Below are 17,722 nucleotides of genomic sequence, written 5' to 3'. Positions count from 1 at the left end.
AAATCAATTTCTTGCATTCTTTAAAACATTAAACCAGAACTTAATTCAAAATAATGGGATTTTAAGATGAAGAAACATGAAAAAATGCATTTGTGATCGATTTATATTCTTCTTGATCTCCACCTTCATTGGTATAGTGTGCTAATCATGCTTACATGTTGAGCTTCCATGTTTGTTTAATAAATTGTTTTGAAAAGTTAATATACATTTTCTAGTTTTTGGTATTATTGTGCATTGCAGCAAGACATTTCCTGTGCATAAATTCTGTGCTGTTAAAATTTCGCATATTGTGCCCAGCAAGAGTGATAGGCCAGGAGTGACATCTGTGCAGATGTGACTTTACAGTAGGCTTGTTGCTTATGGACAAAGAAAGTAAGTGATTTAAAGTATAATGTAGAATTGTGTATTCATGTTTGTGCTGTAGGTTGGCAACTCATCTCTTTCTCATCTAAGTAGTAGAACATGATAGCCGCAAAATGTTTGCGAGTGCACCTAAAATAGTGTGTACTACAGTTCTGTCCTCAGTTTACAGTGTTTGTGTACTCTACACAGTTTAAGCTGAAACTGTTAAGTGAGAGGTGGGCTATTAATACAGGAAGTTGGTATACTGCATAGCATGGACATATTCCCTTGGTTGCTTTGGTACTTTTATTTACAGATGGACGAAGTCTGGTCAATACACAATCTTAATATGATTTCTTTGAAACAGTTCATAAACAGTTTTGTTTAGGACAGTTAAATTACTAGAAGTCTGAATCTGAACATTCACTCCCAGATAATACGTTTTTGCTACTGCAAGGTCTTTCCTCAAAGGAAATTACCACATATCTGTTTCTGTAAGAATGTTGCTCATGCTTCAAATACATAGGATAAAAGTACACTATTTAAATGTCTGTTCTTGACCAAGGAATCTTGGTTTGCAGTTTGTTATAGTTCTTTAGCAGAAGGTATTTCACTGTAAAAGATCAGGAACGTTGCAGTTGAAAAAACTCACTAAATGTACCAACTGTATTTTAAAGACTATCTTTAGAAAGGGACACAAAAGTTCATGAAGAAGCTTGAACATTGATGTTGGGCAGGACAAGCAGATGTAAGCAATAACTGGTTTATCTTTATTTGCAATGATTTTGCTCTGGTGGTAAGAGGGAAGTCCCAATCTCCTACCCAATTTCTCAGATTGTATAGCTTACTTTTTCTCTCTCCCTTTTTCAGACCAGACAGTAATGACAGAGATGGCTGGCCATTGTTACAGAGTTCAAGCAAATCCACAGACTGCACAATGATGGAACACAGGACGTCTCCCACATTACACAATGGCACAGACCAAGAGTACATGACTCCAGACAGCTCAGACTCAGACTTCTGGTAATTGAACTGCTTTATTTCTTTAGGTGGTTCTCTCACCAAATTACATTTGTCTTCCCGTTTTCCGCCTATATTGTTAGCCTCTCTCTCTTTCTTTCATCAGTCCAAATTCCCCATTTAATGTGTTTAATGAACCTCCCCTATCATTTAAACTGATGTCTAAATTATTTAGTACACTATGCTTTCTTATCATTTGTGATTCTGATTTCACTCTTTAATCTCAACTCAAGCTGTTTTTTTTTTTGGTTTTTTTTTTTGTTATGCTTTCTTGCTTTGGTCATGAATCAGTGTAGCACACCTACTCTTCGTTCTGCATCTTTTTCTGAGTTTTAGCCTGCCTCAATTTATTTGCTCTTCATTTTTCCTCACTATTTCATCTATGGCCATTTAACTTTCCCCTTTGGTGCTCACTTTAGCTCTCCTGCCATGGCTCTCACTCACACTCGTCTGGCTGCCCTCATTCCCTGCTGCTCACTGTGGCTTGCCTCTGCCTCCTTCTACCACTCGTGCTCTCCTTCTTCCTTTCTTCTATCACTTGCATATTCTCTTCTCTGTTGGTAGCCTTGCTTTTTCTTTTTTCATAGCTAACTGAATTACCACTGTCATTTTATGCAGTTTTCTATGACTGCATTTTTTCACGTGTTTTGCCCAATTTCCTACTCTCCATGTCATTCTACCTGACTACTACTGCTTCGGCTGTATAGCTTTGGTTTAATTCCACTTCATCCTTTTATTGACTTATTCTTGCTCTAAGTTTATTCCTCATGATTTACATGTTTTCGCATTCTAGTCGTCATAGATTTCTCATTTTTCTGTCACTTCCTTTTATGGCTGTCGTGTTATGTCATTATCTTACTGTTAAGGCACCACCTTTTAACTCCCATAACCGCAAGGTTCTCACTAATTAAATGTTAAGTTGCTTAGAGAGCAGCTGAAGGTAAGTATGAAAATGTACTCCTCAGATGGTATCCCAGTATTAAATGTCATGTTCTCTCCCAGTATTACATGTCGTATTCTCTTTTGACTTGGCTGTTTTGTTCATATTTGTAACCTCTTTTCTGGTGAATATGTCTACGTATAGATTCCTCACTTTCTGAGTAGCCACAGTTATCCAGTATTATGGGTGTCTTTCATAGATTCACATGCCTGAATCATTCCCCGTCGTCGAGATGGGAGCCCCGGTAATAGAAAAGTAATGTCCTATAGACATACATAGAGAAAAATAGGCCTAAGGGCCTTGCCTTAGTAGCCTATCTATGTCCTTTTGTAAAAAGGACCAAATTTCCAAAGGTAGCCAATCAGCTACCACCTCCCTCTAGAACCTTCCTGCCAGGAGCCTCAGTCTCTCAGATTTTCTACCGCACGTTGTGCTAGGGAGTCCCCACCTGAGCTCTCCTCAGGTTTCTTCAAATTCTTTACTTTTCTTCAAAAAACTTGGATTCTACTTCAACTATGGCTGAACAACAGAAAAGAGGACTATTCAGAGCTTGTTCTTCTTGTGGCAAGAAGAGACTGCACGTCGACGACAAGCATGAGACTTGCCTCTACTGCCTCTACCCTGACCACACAGTAAAGGACTGCAGGGTATGTAGAACATTCTCTACCAAAACACTTAAGGATAGAGAAGGCAGACTGCTCCTCTGGTTAAACAGACTAAAAACCAGAGATGTTGAGGTGCTCTCCTCGGAGGGCAGTGAAATGGCTTCAGTTTCCTCGAAACTGTCCTTAAAAAGGCCAAGGGAGGCTTCCCCTGGCCATCCAGACGTCCCTCACAAAAAGACTACTTCAAAGTCTTCTGAGGCAAGATCTGACACGTCTGTGAAGGATGCTGCAACCTTCAGAAAGCCATCGCAGTCCTCGTCGTCTACTTCCATGACATTCTCTTCAAGGAAAACGAACTATGTTTCCACATCGACGACGACAATCTCGACGACGGTGGCATCGTCAGCCTTGACTTCAACGACGACGACCACCCACTCGTCGACGACGGGTAAGCCAATATCGTCGATTGTAATTATTAAAAAACAGCAATCGTTTGTCAAAACTCCGTCGTCGTCGACGTCGACAAAACAGAAAACACCGACATCGTCGACGAGAATTCAGTCGACGTCCACCGCATCGTCGACGAAGACACCGACGACGGTAGGAGCACCGCCGACGACAAATGCACCGTCGACGGCTACTACGCCGCCGACGACAAAACTGCCGTCGACGTCCACGACGACGGCGAAGGTACCGTCGACGACCGCATCGACGACGGCGAAGACACCGTCGACAGCCGCATCGACGACGGCGAAGGCACCGTCGACAGCCGCTCCGTCGACGACCGCCTCGTCGACGACAGCTTCATCGGCGAAGGGACACTCGACGCTTGAAAAGCGATCGACGGCGATACCGTCGACGACCTCGTCGACGACGACATCATTGACGCCATGGAAAAAAGCGGAGTTAATTCCATCAAAAAAGGTCACCAAACTCCCTATTACGCCCGAATTAACATCACCCAGTAGGGTTCCATCACTGCTTCCTTCTCACATACTACAAGCTGACGAATCAGATGATGACCACTTCGAACAAGCTACTAGCCCGTCAGATCTCAATGTCAAATGCCAGAGTACTGACGATGACGGAGATGATGTTATATTTACGGAAGAAACTGTTCGGGCTCAGGTAAATACTCAAGTCACTCCAATGATCGTATTGCCGGCTGAGATAGTTCATGATCTTCAATTCCTGATCACAGACTATAAAAAGCGGTTCCCAGAATAGTCAGCGACACCATCACATGGCAATTCTCAAGAATCTTCCACACAGCAAAGATCACCAAGGGCAAGACCAACGCCTTTGGTTATTCCTCAAGATACTGAACAGGTTCACAACATACAATCCTCTGATGATGACGACGAACCTCCTGAGGAAGGTGAGGTTAGAGATGACCTCTCTCAAAACAGAGATGATGAGGATTACGTTGCTCATTCTCCGGCCACACCGGAACCCAGCACATCAGACTCTCCACCAGTGGATATCGGTGGATTCCACAATTTAATAGAGAGAGCGGCCACTAGATTTCACATGGCAATGGAAACAAAGGTAACGGATTGTTTCTTGTATGACTTCAAAGACCCCATAAGGAAGGAGGCACGATCCATTCCCATAATAGAACATATCTGGGAACAGGGGCTACAACTCATGCAAACACCTGCATCTGTTTCCATAGTGGTCCCTAGACTGGACAAAAAATATAGGGCTCCGTCAACGGCACCCACTTGTTTTAATTCACATCCAAAACCTGATTCGGTCGTCACTCAAGCCGCCCAGAAGAACTCCAGAAACCCATCCTCGCCACTCTCAGCACCACCAGACAAGGAGGGCAGGAAATTGGATGGCATAGGCAAACGCTTCTCCACAACGTCAGCCATGACGGTCAAAGTGGCCAACGCCATTGCTCTGCTGGGCAGATACAATAGGCAACTATGGGAAGATATTGCTCCATATCTCACGCACGTGCCTGATGACTTGAAAAATGAGGTCCAGGCACTCCTTCATGAAGGTCAAATGTCGGCATCAGGAATCATAGATTCAGCTGTCGATGTCGCCATGACAGGCTTCAGACAGCTTGCAGGCGCCGCAGTTTTGCGCAGGCAAGGTTGGCTCAAAGCGACGTCCTTCAGACAGGAAGTACAAACCAAAGTTGTAGATATGCCCTATGACGGACAACTACTATTTGGAGCTAAAATAGATGAAGCCTTGCAGACGATAAAGAAAGACACCGATACTGCAAGGGCTCTCGGGACTTTACAATTCAGGAACCAGTCCTTTCGAGGGCACAGAGGACGAGGACAATCCACGTACAGAGGATCTTATCAAGGCAAATCCACATATAATCAAAATCGCTCCCAATATCCACAGCGGCAGCAACAACAAAGTCGTCAGACCCCCTACGGGAGACCGAACTTCAGGGGCAAATCGCAAAAGAAAACGGCTGGCGGAAGACAATGACCAATTCCCGCAGCCAGTCCCCACACCGTCCGGTCCGCTCAAAATTGGTGGCAAGCTGACACATTTCCTCCAAAATTGGAAAATGATTACGACGGATCGGTGGGTACTACAATTGATTCAACACGGTCACACCTTGGAATTCAACTCCATCCCACCGTTCACCCCTCCTCACAAACATCATCACAAACACCTTCGTCTGTTACTGCAGGAAATCTCTTCCATGATAAAAAAGGGAGCAATAGAGCGAGTCCCATCAGCTCAAAAGGGAAAGGGATTTTATTCCCGCTTCTTTTTAATCCAACAGAAAAAGAAGAAATGGAGGCCCATTCTAGATCTCAGGGCGCTAAATGCCTTCCTGAAAAGCCAATCGTTTCGTATGGTGACTATACAGGAAATCTTAGGCTCCCTGGAGGAAGGAGACTTTATGACATCTTTGGACCTGCAAGATGCATATTACCATGTCCCAATACACAAACGACACAAAAAATTCCTACGATTCGAAGTAGCAGGTCTCCATTACCAATTTTGTGTCCTCCCATTTGGCCTCAAATCAGCACCTCGCATTTTTACAAAGTGCCTGGCTCCTGTGGCAGCTTACCTGAGACAACAAAATCACCAGGTCTTCCCCTACCTAGACGACTGGCTGGTGAAAGCACCGTCTCTCACGGACGCACAGCTGTCTTCCAACGCCTGTCTCGACATTTTCCGGAACCTGGGTTTGACTCTCAACTTCGAAAAATCTACTTTACAACCCACCAGGATAATAACATTTCTGGGGGCCACTATAAACACCATTTCCTCCAAAGCTTTCCCGTCTCTGGAAAGAAAAAACAAACTGATGACTCTAGCTACCGCGATATCTTCAAAACCAACCATCAAAGTAAGGATTTTCAAATCTCTTCTAGGGATGATGTCTTCCTGCATTCTACTCATCCCTCACTGTCGGCTCAGAATGCGCCCCCTTCAGGAGGCCCTGACCAAACAGTGGACCCAATGTACAGATTCCTTCGAGGATCACATAGTCGTCACTCGACAAATATCCGAGACGTTGGGCTGGTGGATGAAGCACAAGAACCTATCCAAAGGTCTCACGTTCTTGTTACCAGAAACTCCACACGTCATAACGACGGACGCATCTCTCGAAGGCTGGAGTGCAGTCCTTCAATACTTACAAATCAGCGGCAGATGGTCGGAGCAAGAGAAGGCTCTGCATATCAACCTCCTAGAACTACGTGCAGTCCTTCACTCCCTACAGGCATTCCTCCCTCGCATCAAAAATTCTGCAGTGCTAGTGAGGACAGACAACACGACCACAATGCACTACTTGAACAAGCAGGGAGGGACACGCTCGCTGACGCTGTCTCGCGAATCACAAAAAATTTGGAACTGGCTACTGCTCAACAACATCACATTAACATCGGAGTATGTCCCAGGAAAAGACAACGTCATAGCAGACGCTCTCAGCAGACAGAGGTCAATGTCCCACGAATGGGAACTGAACCAGCAAGTTCTAGACAACATCTTCTCGGCATGGGGAACACCTCAAATAGACCTCTTCGCCACCAAGGAGAACAAAAAATGCCACAGCTTCGCAAGTTGGCATCCCCAACAGGGGTCATTAGGAAATGCATTTTCCATCGCATGGCGCAACGTGTTTGCGTACGCATTTCCGCCATTTCCCCTGATCAGCAGAGTCATCCGGAAGATGAAAATGGAGCATTGCACATTGATTCTCATGGCCCCATACTGGCCGAGACAACATTGGTTCGCGGACCTCCGACGCCTCTCAGTCCGTCCATCAATCCAACTGCCTCAACATCCTTCTCTACTCTCGATGTCCAAAGGCCAGATACTCCACCCGAATCTGACATCTCTCAGATTATCGGCTTGGCTCCTGAGTACCGAGAATTCTGTCACCTAAGCATCCCGCAGGAGTGCAAGGAAGTCCTAGCTAAAGCAAGAGCAGTTAGCACGAACAAAACTTATTCCTTGAAATGGAAGCGATTTTGTATTTGGTGTAAAGACAACAATATACACCCTTTCAGGATCACTCCAGAGCAGATACTGCCTTATCTCCTGCATCTGGCCCAAACAGGTCTTGCGCATGCTTCCATCAGGGTACACCTGGCAGCAATCTCTCGCTTCACCAGGTCTTCAAAAGGCCCTTCACTATGGTCCAACAGACTGATAAAACAGTTTCTTAAAGGGCTTTACAGATCTTTCCCTAGACCAAGACGAATACCACCAACGTGGCATCTGAATATTGTACTCAATCAATTAATGAAACATCCATTTGAACCTATCCATAGGGCTGAACTCAAATACATTTCCTGGAAAACTGCACTTCTCTTAGCTCTAACATCAGCCAGAAGAGTCAGTGAGTTGCAAGCTCTTTCGATACAGGATCCTTTCTTGCAATTTAGAGAAGACAGAGTCATCTTAAGAACCAACCCCCGTTTCATTCCTAAAGTCCCCTCGGACTTCCATCTCAATGAACCGCTTGTACTTCGCTCATTCTTCCCGAACCCAGGCACAGTGGCGGAAAGATCTCTTCACTCTTTGGACATTAAGAGATGTCTAAAGTTTTACCTGGACAAAACGAAAGCTTTCAGAAAGACCAAACAACTTTTTGTTGCCTTCAGCAGGCCGAGAAAAGGCATGCCACTCTCCAAACAATCCATTTCCAGATGGATATCGGCAGCAATTACATTTTGTCATGACAAAGCCGGACGTCCATTACATTCCTCAGTCCGAGCACATTCCACGAGAGCTGTGTCCACATCGGCAGCACTATTCGCTGGTGTACCGATTCTGGATATCTGCAGAGCGGCCACCTGGAAATCGCCGCACACCTTTACCAGACACTACTGCCTGGACACGGAACTGATGCAGGATGCAGCTGTGGGCCAAGCTGTACTTCGCCATCTCTTCCAGTAAGATGAGCCTTCCTACTTCCCACCGTCCTGCAATGGTATGCACATTTATTTACTTTACTCTTTATATTACTGATGGTATCTAGTCACATGATCTGTATTATCTCAGACTGTTATATTCCATCGCATATGTGCATAATGTATTGCTTGCTATTCTGATTCAGGCATGTGAATCTATGAAAGACACCCATAATACTGGATAAGAAATGCGTTACTTACCTGTAACAGCAGTTATCCAGTATTGGTGTCTTTCATAGATTCACATGCAACCCTCCCACCTCCCCAGGAAGGACTCATCTCTCACTACAGAGCATATGTTACGTCTACCTAGCTTGGTGCGTACGAAAATCTGAGAGACTGAGGCTCCTGGCAGGAAGGTTCTAGAGGGAGGTGGTAGCTGATTGGCTACCTTTGGAAATTTGGTCCTTTTTACAAAAGGACATAGATAGGCTACTAAGGCAAGGCCCTTAGGCCTATTTTTCTCTATGTATGTCTATAGGACATTACTTTTCTATTACCGGGGCTCCCATCTCGACGACGGGGAATGATTCAGGCATGTGAATCTATGAAAGACACCAATACTGGATAACTGCTGTTACAGGTAAGTAACGCATTTCTTACCAAACTTTATCTGGAATCATCTCTCATAGGTGTCTTTGGTGGTTATGCGATGCTAGTTGCATCTCTTCTTTTGAAGCAGCTCTAGTGTATCACCTTCCTCATGAATACCATAGTGACCCTGAAAAATGCCCAAGTTAAAAAACGAAACATTGGAAGCGGAATCTACAGGAAGTCAACCTAGACAACCCATCGGCCCTTAGGCACAACTACCCGTCCACCCTAGGTGGACGTGGTGGACGTCCATGACCTAAAAGAGCATTAAAACTCCTTCATCCGGAACGTCCTTGACTCGATCGCTCCACTACACACACAAAAATGTATCTACCAAAATCTCCAAACCATGGTTCAATGACAATCTCAACAATGAAAGACGAAATCTGAGTTGAGAATAGCCAAAAGAGCCTGGCGGTCATCATCTTCTATGGATATCTTGAAAAAGCTAAGATCAAGGAGAAAGACTTACAACAAAAGAATCAAACTCTAAAGCTAATTTCTTTATATCACAACTGAAACCAAGCCAGAAACTGACTCAAAAAAACCTTTTGAAATTGTCGAGCAACAATCCAGCAACCATCCGTACCCTCCCAATACCTGTTCCAATAAGCCTCCTAATTGTGAAGAATTTGCTTCCTTCATCAGGGATAAAATTATCATTATTGAAAAGGAGTTACACAATGAGGGATGTGATATCTTCTAACTTCCCCACCATTAACCATCCATCACAGTCTGCTATCCCGATCGGTTACCCTGAGCTCTCTCCTAAAAACAATGCCTCCTGGCCTACTTTTACCCCCCTCAATGAAAGTAACATCCAATACTTGCTCACACGGCTGAAACCATCGAATCACTTCATCGACCCTTCACTCCCATCCATCTTTAAAGAGATCAAAATGTCTAGCCTCCCGCAATGGACTAAGACAGTAAATGCCTCTCTTCTCCAAGGCATTATCCCCGATTGTCTAAAAGTAGGTCAGGTAACCCCCTACTAAAAGAAAAAAATAGCAGAATGCACAGATTTAAACAATTTCCGTCCAATCTCCAACATTCCCACTCTGTCGAAGCTTATTGAGTAATGTGTACAGATCCAATTCTGCAATCACATAGATCAGTACCAACTCCTATAACAACACCGGTCTGGTTTCCGCCAAGATCACAGAACAGAAACAGCACTCACTCATAGTGGATGATGTCCTATCAAGGTTGGATCAGAATGAATCGTGTCTTCTCATCCTCCTTGACTTATCCTCCACATTTGACACTGTGAAACATGTCAACCTGCTAAAACTACTTGAAAGTAGGATAGGTCTATCTGGATCTGTCCTCCTATGGTTTACATCATTCCTCCATAAGAGAACCCAAAGAATCAAGGTCAACCACTCTGTCAAAACCCTCTACGGTCACCTTGGGAGTCTCACAGGAATCCACCCTCCCATTCTTTTTAACCTATTCATGGAACCTTTAGTAGACTCCCTATCATCTTCCATCATTTACTACCACATGTATGCAGATGACACACAACTATACTTGAAATTCTCCTCTCCTGATGACCTCAATACCCTCAACATTATTCTACAGAATACTCCAAACTGGCTCATGCGCAATCATCTCAAACTTAATGCCATCAAAACGGAATTACTCCTCATTACTCCACCCAAAAACAATCTTAAGATCGACCAGTGGATGAACCATCTAACTGCTCTCAATTGTTCTCTTCACCTTGTAGACTCTATGAAATTGCTGGGAATTATTCTAGACGCCATCAAAGGTGCTAATTACCAGATGAGCTTTATAAGGAAACTAAAACCCCTCCTCCTCAGGATGATCTGAAATCAGCGGTTCAAGCCTTAGTAAACCTGAGGCTTGAATACAAAAGTGCCATGCTCAGTGGCCTTCCCAGATACAGGCTGGCTCCTTTATGGGCCTCCCTTAATGCTGCGGCCAGACTAGTCACAAGATAGAAAAGAAACAATCACATCTCTCCTGACCTAAATTCCCTAAACTGCCTCCCATACGAAGCACAAATTCATCTAAAAATTGCGTGCATGACCCATAAAGCCATACATTTCAACACCCCAAGATACCTAGCACATAAGGTGGAACTATCTGGCAGATGCAATACAGTGCATAGTAGCTACTCAAACCACATATTTTCAGCAAGTAGAAAACATGCAACAGCTCTTTCTCTGGCATCGCACCAAAAATCTGGAATTCTCTTCTGAAGGAAATTTGTCATATTCACTCTACTGCCGCCTTCAAATCAGTTGAAACCATCCTAATGTCTAAATGGTTAGACTAAAAGTTGTTACTGTACTATATATCAATCGAACTTATCTGTTGAACTACTATTCTGTTGATCTTGACTACCTCTTTCTGCGCTCTTAACCAAATTGCGCTCCGACATTTAATACTCGCCTATGTTTATATTTCTGTGAATGCACTGTATTTGTGTCTTGTACTGATGTATATCCCCCTCCTTCCCCCCTTTGTTAAGCTCTCTAATATCCTCATGGGTCTTGTTCGTTCTATAAAAAAAACTTCATAAATAAATAGTGGACATCACTGGAGCCATGCAGAGCCACTGATGTCTGCCTCTTTATTCCTTGCCCGTTGACACACATCCAGAGCTTCTCCATATTTTATCAACTACTTATTTTCCAAATGTAACAGTGCAGTGCAAAAAGAAGCCTTCCTCTTTAAAAAAACAAAAACAAATGAGTACTTAAACCTTGCCATTCTTGCAATGGACAGACATCCATATCTGTCCCCCCACAATGTCTGTCTATGGTGCATGGAATCAAAGCATGACTTAGTTGTGAGACAAATGCAAGCCGAATGCACGCCATTGCCATTAAGGAGCAGGAGGTGAAACTTTTTATTGCCAGTGCCTGTAACCTCCTCAAAGTTTAATCCTTTGCTATTCTCCAAGGATAAGAAAAGGAAATGCAAGAAAAGGGAAGAAGGGGATGTGGCCAAGATGGCGACCGAGCTAGACGTGTAATCTGGAACTCCGCTGTGGCCCCAACAAATATCTGGGTGTTACTTCTCCTATCCCAGACATAATAATTGTCAAATCTACTTAAGCACCCTCTGATGCCCTGACCTGTTGCCTTTTGATTCTACCACAGACGAGCACTACAAAGAGACGAGGCCTACCCTGAATCAGGGCCCAGCTGGGCCCTCACCACGGAATACCCGCTGCTGGATGAGGGACCCAGCTCTTGCCTACTTGCGAGTGGATGGGGTGAGATCATCAGTGGAGTTAGGGCTTACCTCCACAGCACCCATCTGACGTGGGATCCTGGCTTCTGCGAGGTCCCAGGGTGCCACAGTGGGAGTGCTGGGCTTCCTGGGCGGCGATCTGGGCGGAGTGCAGCAGTGTCCGGGCTCTTGGGCTTGTTGTGGCCCGTTAGCGTAATGTGGGGGGCGGGATGCTGCTGGTGCTCCTTTTGGCCTACTCGTGCTGCCAGGATCCCTTCGGTTCACACTCCGTCATTGTTCCCCTGCTTCGCCCGGCCGACGTGGGCTCTTGTGGATCCAGCCCTTGGCTGCCATGGGGTCCTGCTTGTTAGCCTGCCCTCTCTGCGGCCCCCATCGGCGGCGTGAACTCCTGCGGACCAGGCATTCTGCTGACGAGGGGTACTGCTGGGGAGGGTCTGCCTTCTCTGCGGCGCCCAGCGGTGACTGATCTCTGCTTCCATTTGAATACTTTGGAGTCTGCACGACATTTTATTTGGCAGCGGGTGGCTCATGCTCATAACTCACACCAGTGTGCGCAATCTAACGCTGCCCGACCGGACGCGTCTGTGAGCTACCTCGTGTTGCCCCCAGCCGGCAGGCGGCCCTTGCACAGTGCACTGCTTTCTTCACAACTACAATCAATTGCCCGGACGTCAGCTGAACCTCCCCTGGCTGACTGGTGACTCACTGGACTGCCTCTATCAACCTGCAGTGTCACTATGGTGTTTAATGTCCCCTCCTGCTGGCTTTACATTATTTCATTCATAGCCTTACTATCTGAGATCGTAACCTGGATACGCGTACCACGCAACTGACCCTTCCTTCCTGGGCTTCTGGACCCTATGCACCCGAAGATGGGGGTCACGGATGTCCTCAGTCTGGACCCAGTGAGTGAGTCACTGCTGTGCTGAACCCCGTGCATGAGCACGTCAAGGGGTGCCCGTCCTATTTTGCCACACTTGACCTTACCTGCTGAGCTGGCTCAACTGACCTGCTGCTCTGGGACACTGCACTGCCTCCAATCCCGGGGGAAGCACGGTCTATTAAGTCTAGCTGCCGCTGACCCATTTACCGCTTCTACCTAGTGGGAACGGGTCCTGTAGGACTCCATCCTTCATATAGGATTGGAACTGTCGTTCAAGCAACACCTGTGACCCCCAAGTGACGCTGAGGGGCTACTCATCCATAGATCTTCACCTTGACCTGCCATTGTCTTTTGGCATGCTGCGTGTACATTGTAGTGGGGGTGCTGCACCTGCCTGATCGCTGACAAAAGCATGCTTGTCTGTTGCTAACTGGACCCCTGCTATCCCTGACTCTGGCGGTTGCCCTCTTGGCCGCTGCTGCTTGCATGCCTCTCCTTGTATGGGCCATTGTGCACCACTTACTCAGCTGTACCTCCCACTCCTGATGGAGGCTGGCATTCGATCGGCCACTTGTATCTCCCCCCGCCCCTGAAGCCACCCCACCCCCTGGAATATCCAGCACAATCCTTCTCCATTTCCAGGCTGGGATCTCTTGACACCTATGCCCCCTGTGGATCTGCCCTCGCCCACCGCAGGAGATAACCCCTCATAATGGCATTCCTGTAGGTTTGCACCGCTTTACAACCACGGTGAAGCCCAGAATCACCAAATTTTACACACGCGTCAGACAAAGCCATTGCAATGGACCTGACACACAGAGACAAGACTCTCAGTAGCCTTCACAATCTGGAACACACTCTTTAAGCTTACTCTGCACATTTCGATAAGGTGACTCAAGACATCCTGGACACCAAGACTGCACTGGAGTCCTGTTTTGACAGTCTCGATTGAGGTGAACCTGCTACGTGCCGACCATCGCAAATTGTGTGACCGGGTGGACAAGACCAAATCTGCTCTTCCGGTCCTTCACCCCTCCAATAAGGACCTGCAGAAACGCCTGCAGAGGGTTAAAGCGGAAGGCACCCTCTTATATCACAGAGCGGAGATGCTGAGGGCTGGTCCAGGCGCTACAGCATCCGCCTGCTCACTTTAATGGAGTGCTCGGAGGGTCACAGCATTTAACTGTTTCTCGTGGAATGGCTAGTGGGAACTGTCCTCATTGGCAAGGCACCAAATTTCTTTTCAATCGAGAGAGCGCATCACAGCCAGGGCTGCCTTTCCCTCTCCTGGGGGCTCCCACGCCCCATCCTAGCACAACTCCTCAACTATCTGAATCGAGACCAGCTCCTGCAGTGATTTCGCACCAGAGGCCATGGACATTTGAGAATGTTTGGATCTCTGCTAACCCTGACTTCACACTAGAGGTGCAGCGCCGTGGCGGCCCATTCTTGCGTGTCAAACCACGCCTAAGGGAATTGGACATCAAGTATGCACTCTTATTCCCTTCTGAGTTGCGCTTTTTTGGTGGGGACTGTATGGAAGTGGGTTTCTGTTGCAGTAACCCCCCACTTTTCCTTGGTGTGCCCTGGGTCCCTGCCAATCAGGTAACCAGGGCCTGTGTTCCTTCCCTAAAAACTGTACAAAAGCCTAAACACAATTGGCATCTCTGGCCACAGGTAGGCCCCTGGTAAATGGTAACCTAGGTACCCAGGGCACTGTGACCAGAGAAGACCCCTCAGGGCTGCAGCATTTATTGTGCCACCCTTAAGGGCTGTACCCTGACACACATACACTGACTTGGCAGGCTGAGTATCTTGGTACAGAACTAAACAGTCGACATGGCACACATCCCTGTGTCATGCCCACAAACACACTGCCCTGGCATACATCAGTCACCCCTCTAGCTGGGTGCACTATGCCAGTGGTGTGGGCACAGGTGCATGACCCCTGTGCCCCTACAGTATCCAGGGCCATTCCTGGCCACTGTAGGTGCAATGATGCCATTAAGAGTATATGGTGCTGTGAGGCTGTCATTATGAACTCCACAGCACCAGGAGCATCTCTCAAAATCCCACCATACAAGAAAAAAACCATTGGTAGCACATCCTTCTCTGTTCAAGCAGCCAAACTATGGAACTCTTTACCACCAACATAAGGTCCACCAACAACAAACTACTCAAGATTTGGCTTTTCCCTACATAAGCACCATACGCAAACAGAAATTTACAGCATATCCCTCTGTATATAAGCATTTGTTTTCACTATAGATATGTACCTATCTTTGTGTATTTGTATAAACCTTTACAATAATTATGTGATTGAGAAAAAAAATAATGATAAATAAATCAAAATCATCTTTGGTCTACATGTACATACTTCTATTGTGCATCTATGTACCTTCCATGTACTTGGATGTTTGTGTCTGTTACTTTTCTCCTGAAAAAGCATATCCAATGCACAACCCTATTTCTCAATCTTTGCCTCCTATCAGTAGCTTTAATTTACATATACTTACCTCCTTTATGTATCTATATACTTTCAATGTACTTATGGCTCTATATATTTATCACTTTCTTCTAATTTAGTATTCCAATGCATTAACCTATTTCTCAGCCTATACTTCGCTCAATATATCTTCTAGCCCACTCTTCTGACTCATCTTAAACTTCTTTCTACTACTCTTTCCAATGCACTACCCTATCTCTCATCCTATACATCTATCAATAAATCCTCTACATCCACTCTCTCATTTATCCCAAACCCCATACCACTACTATGATCGCCAAAATAACCCTTTCTAGACTCTCTCCTACTCTACCCCTCCTTGCATCATCTGACACCTCTTTTTACTATACCAATCCCCTAAAACAAACCTTTCTAAACTCTTCCCTCTGACTCCTCCCCTCCAAAACTCCTTTTTACTCATCCAAAAGCCTCATCCTACTGCTAAGACCTAAAAATAAATCCTTCCCTCTTTTATCCCTTCACTATTCTTTTCAATCAAGATTAACAGACTAACATGTTCACTTCTCAAATTCCATATTCAACTATACTAATTCACCACTAATCCTTTATTGGGTTCCAAAGTAGGGTGCTACTCGCCAATAAAGAGTCTCAATACCCCATCAGGATTACAAGTGCTATATAAATGCAAACCTTTTTCCTTTTCTACCCCTCCCCAACCCTTCTCAATCCAAATAACTGACTAACATATCCACCACTAAAATTACTCATGTTTCACCATACTAATTCAACACTAATCCTGATGGGCTCCAGAGTAGCGTGCTGCTTGCGCTTCAAAACCCCATCAGGGGTAGCAATCGCTATATAAATACAAACCTCTTTCCCTCTTCTATCCTGCTACCTACCCTTCTCTACCCGGATAACTGAATAACATATCCACTACTCAAATTACTTCATACTTTACTATCCTAATTTTCAACACTAATCCCTTTATGGGTTCCAGAGAGGCTTGCTACTCGCCAGAAAAGCGCTTCAACACCCATCAGGGGTAACAAGTGCTATATGAATGCAAACCTTTCTTCCGCTTTTATCCCTCCGCTATCCTTCTCACTCCAAATAACTGACTAAATATCCACCTCTGAAATTACTTCATATTTCACCATATTAATTCACCACTAATCCTTTATGGGCTTCCTGAATAGCGTGTGTCAACAAGCGCTATATAAATACAAACCTTTTTCCTCCTCTATCCTCCTGCCTTGCTAAACTAAAAGCCTGGGACAACCATGAGCAGTGGTTCTGCTTATCAAGCAACACCCCTGGTGCCAGCCAGGAACCGCAAATCAAGCACACTCTGCACCACCCGAGCCTGGCCTGTGCCTGAGTGGACAAAGATCCTGAGGATGTTCCCCTGGCTATTGTGACCTGCAATCCAGTTCCCAAGCACCCTCCTCGACGACTCAGACTCCTGCACTCTCACAACCAGGGACCCTTCCAACCGCGACCAGCTGAGGGTAAGATTTCCCGACGTAAAAGACACCCGGCGCCCCACGGCCCCCTGTGCCCAACTCCTGGGTGCCTACCTATCCTCCAAGATCCCAACTTATCTTTCGAAGTGGTGGTCGCTCCTGAAGAATCTCCGTCCCCAAGCCTGCAGCCTTTGTTCAACATCCAAGTCTTCCATTGAATAACATTGAGCGCCCGACAGCTCAAAAGCACCCTGCACCCACTCGCACGAGTGCCCTTGGCAGTGCAACCTTTGTTCTAATCTCCTTCCCCATTTGCCTTGAGCAAGTGACCCAGAGCCCAGCTCCCACAGCCGCGTGGCCTGTTTGCCAGCAGCCACCAACCAAAGGCCCCCTGCCGCCCATAGGCTAACATTGGGTCGAACTACCTCTGCACCCGATGCCCCTGTGCCGCTGAGAGTGTAACAACTGTATCTACCTGACCCTGTAGACCCCCGAGTCTATGCCCAGAACCATGACTCTGCCAGTCGAGTACTTACCCAAAAGCTGATAACTCGCTGTTCGAGGCATGTGGGCTGCTAAATTCATATCTATAGCATAGATCGCTGCCTAGTGTTGGGTCCGGATGATTGCACATTGTTGTCCTGGAAGAGTCTTCGAAGTATCACGAGATAGTTTGCTCCTCCCTGGACTACAGTGCGCATGGGCATCGACTCCATCCCCAGATTGTTTTTTTCCGCCATTGAGTTCGGATGTATTTTAGTTATCTCCA

General features: G+C 45.9%; 1 protein-coding gene across 9 annotated transcripts in view; it reads left to right on the top strand.

The window, feature by feature from the left end:
• CNOT4 (CCR4-NOT transcription complex subunit 4) overlaps positions 1-17,722 on the top strand; it is a 681,024-nt gene that overhangs the window by 297,207 nt on the left and 366,095 nt on the right. For all 9 annotated transcript variants that reach the window (XM_078671728.1, XM_078671694.1, XM_078671703.1 and 6 more), the window contains one exon: positions 1,213-1,365. In XM_078671728.1, coding sequence (XP_078527854.1) covers positions 1,213-1,365 — 153 coding nt within the window. The remainder of the gene's footprint in view (positions 1-1,212; positions 1,366-17,722) is intronic.

Source organism: Lissotriton helveticus, chromosome 1_1 (genome assembly GCF_964261635.1).
Source record: "Lissotriton helveticus chromosome 1_1, aLisHel1.1, whole genome shotgun sequence".
NCBI classification, from domain to species: domain Eukaryota; kingdom Metazoa; phylum Chordata; class Amphibia; order Caudata; family Salamandridae; genus Lissotriton; species Lissotriton helveticus.
Note: the sequence above shows the minus strand (reverse complement) of the source record. Positions and strands in the feature narration are given on the sequence as shown.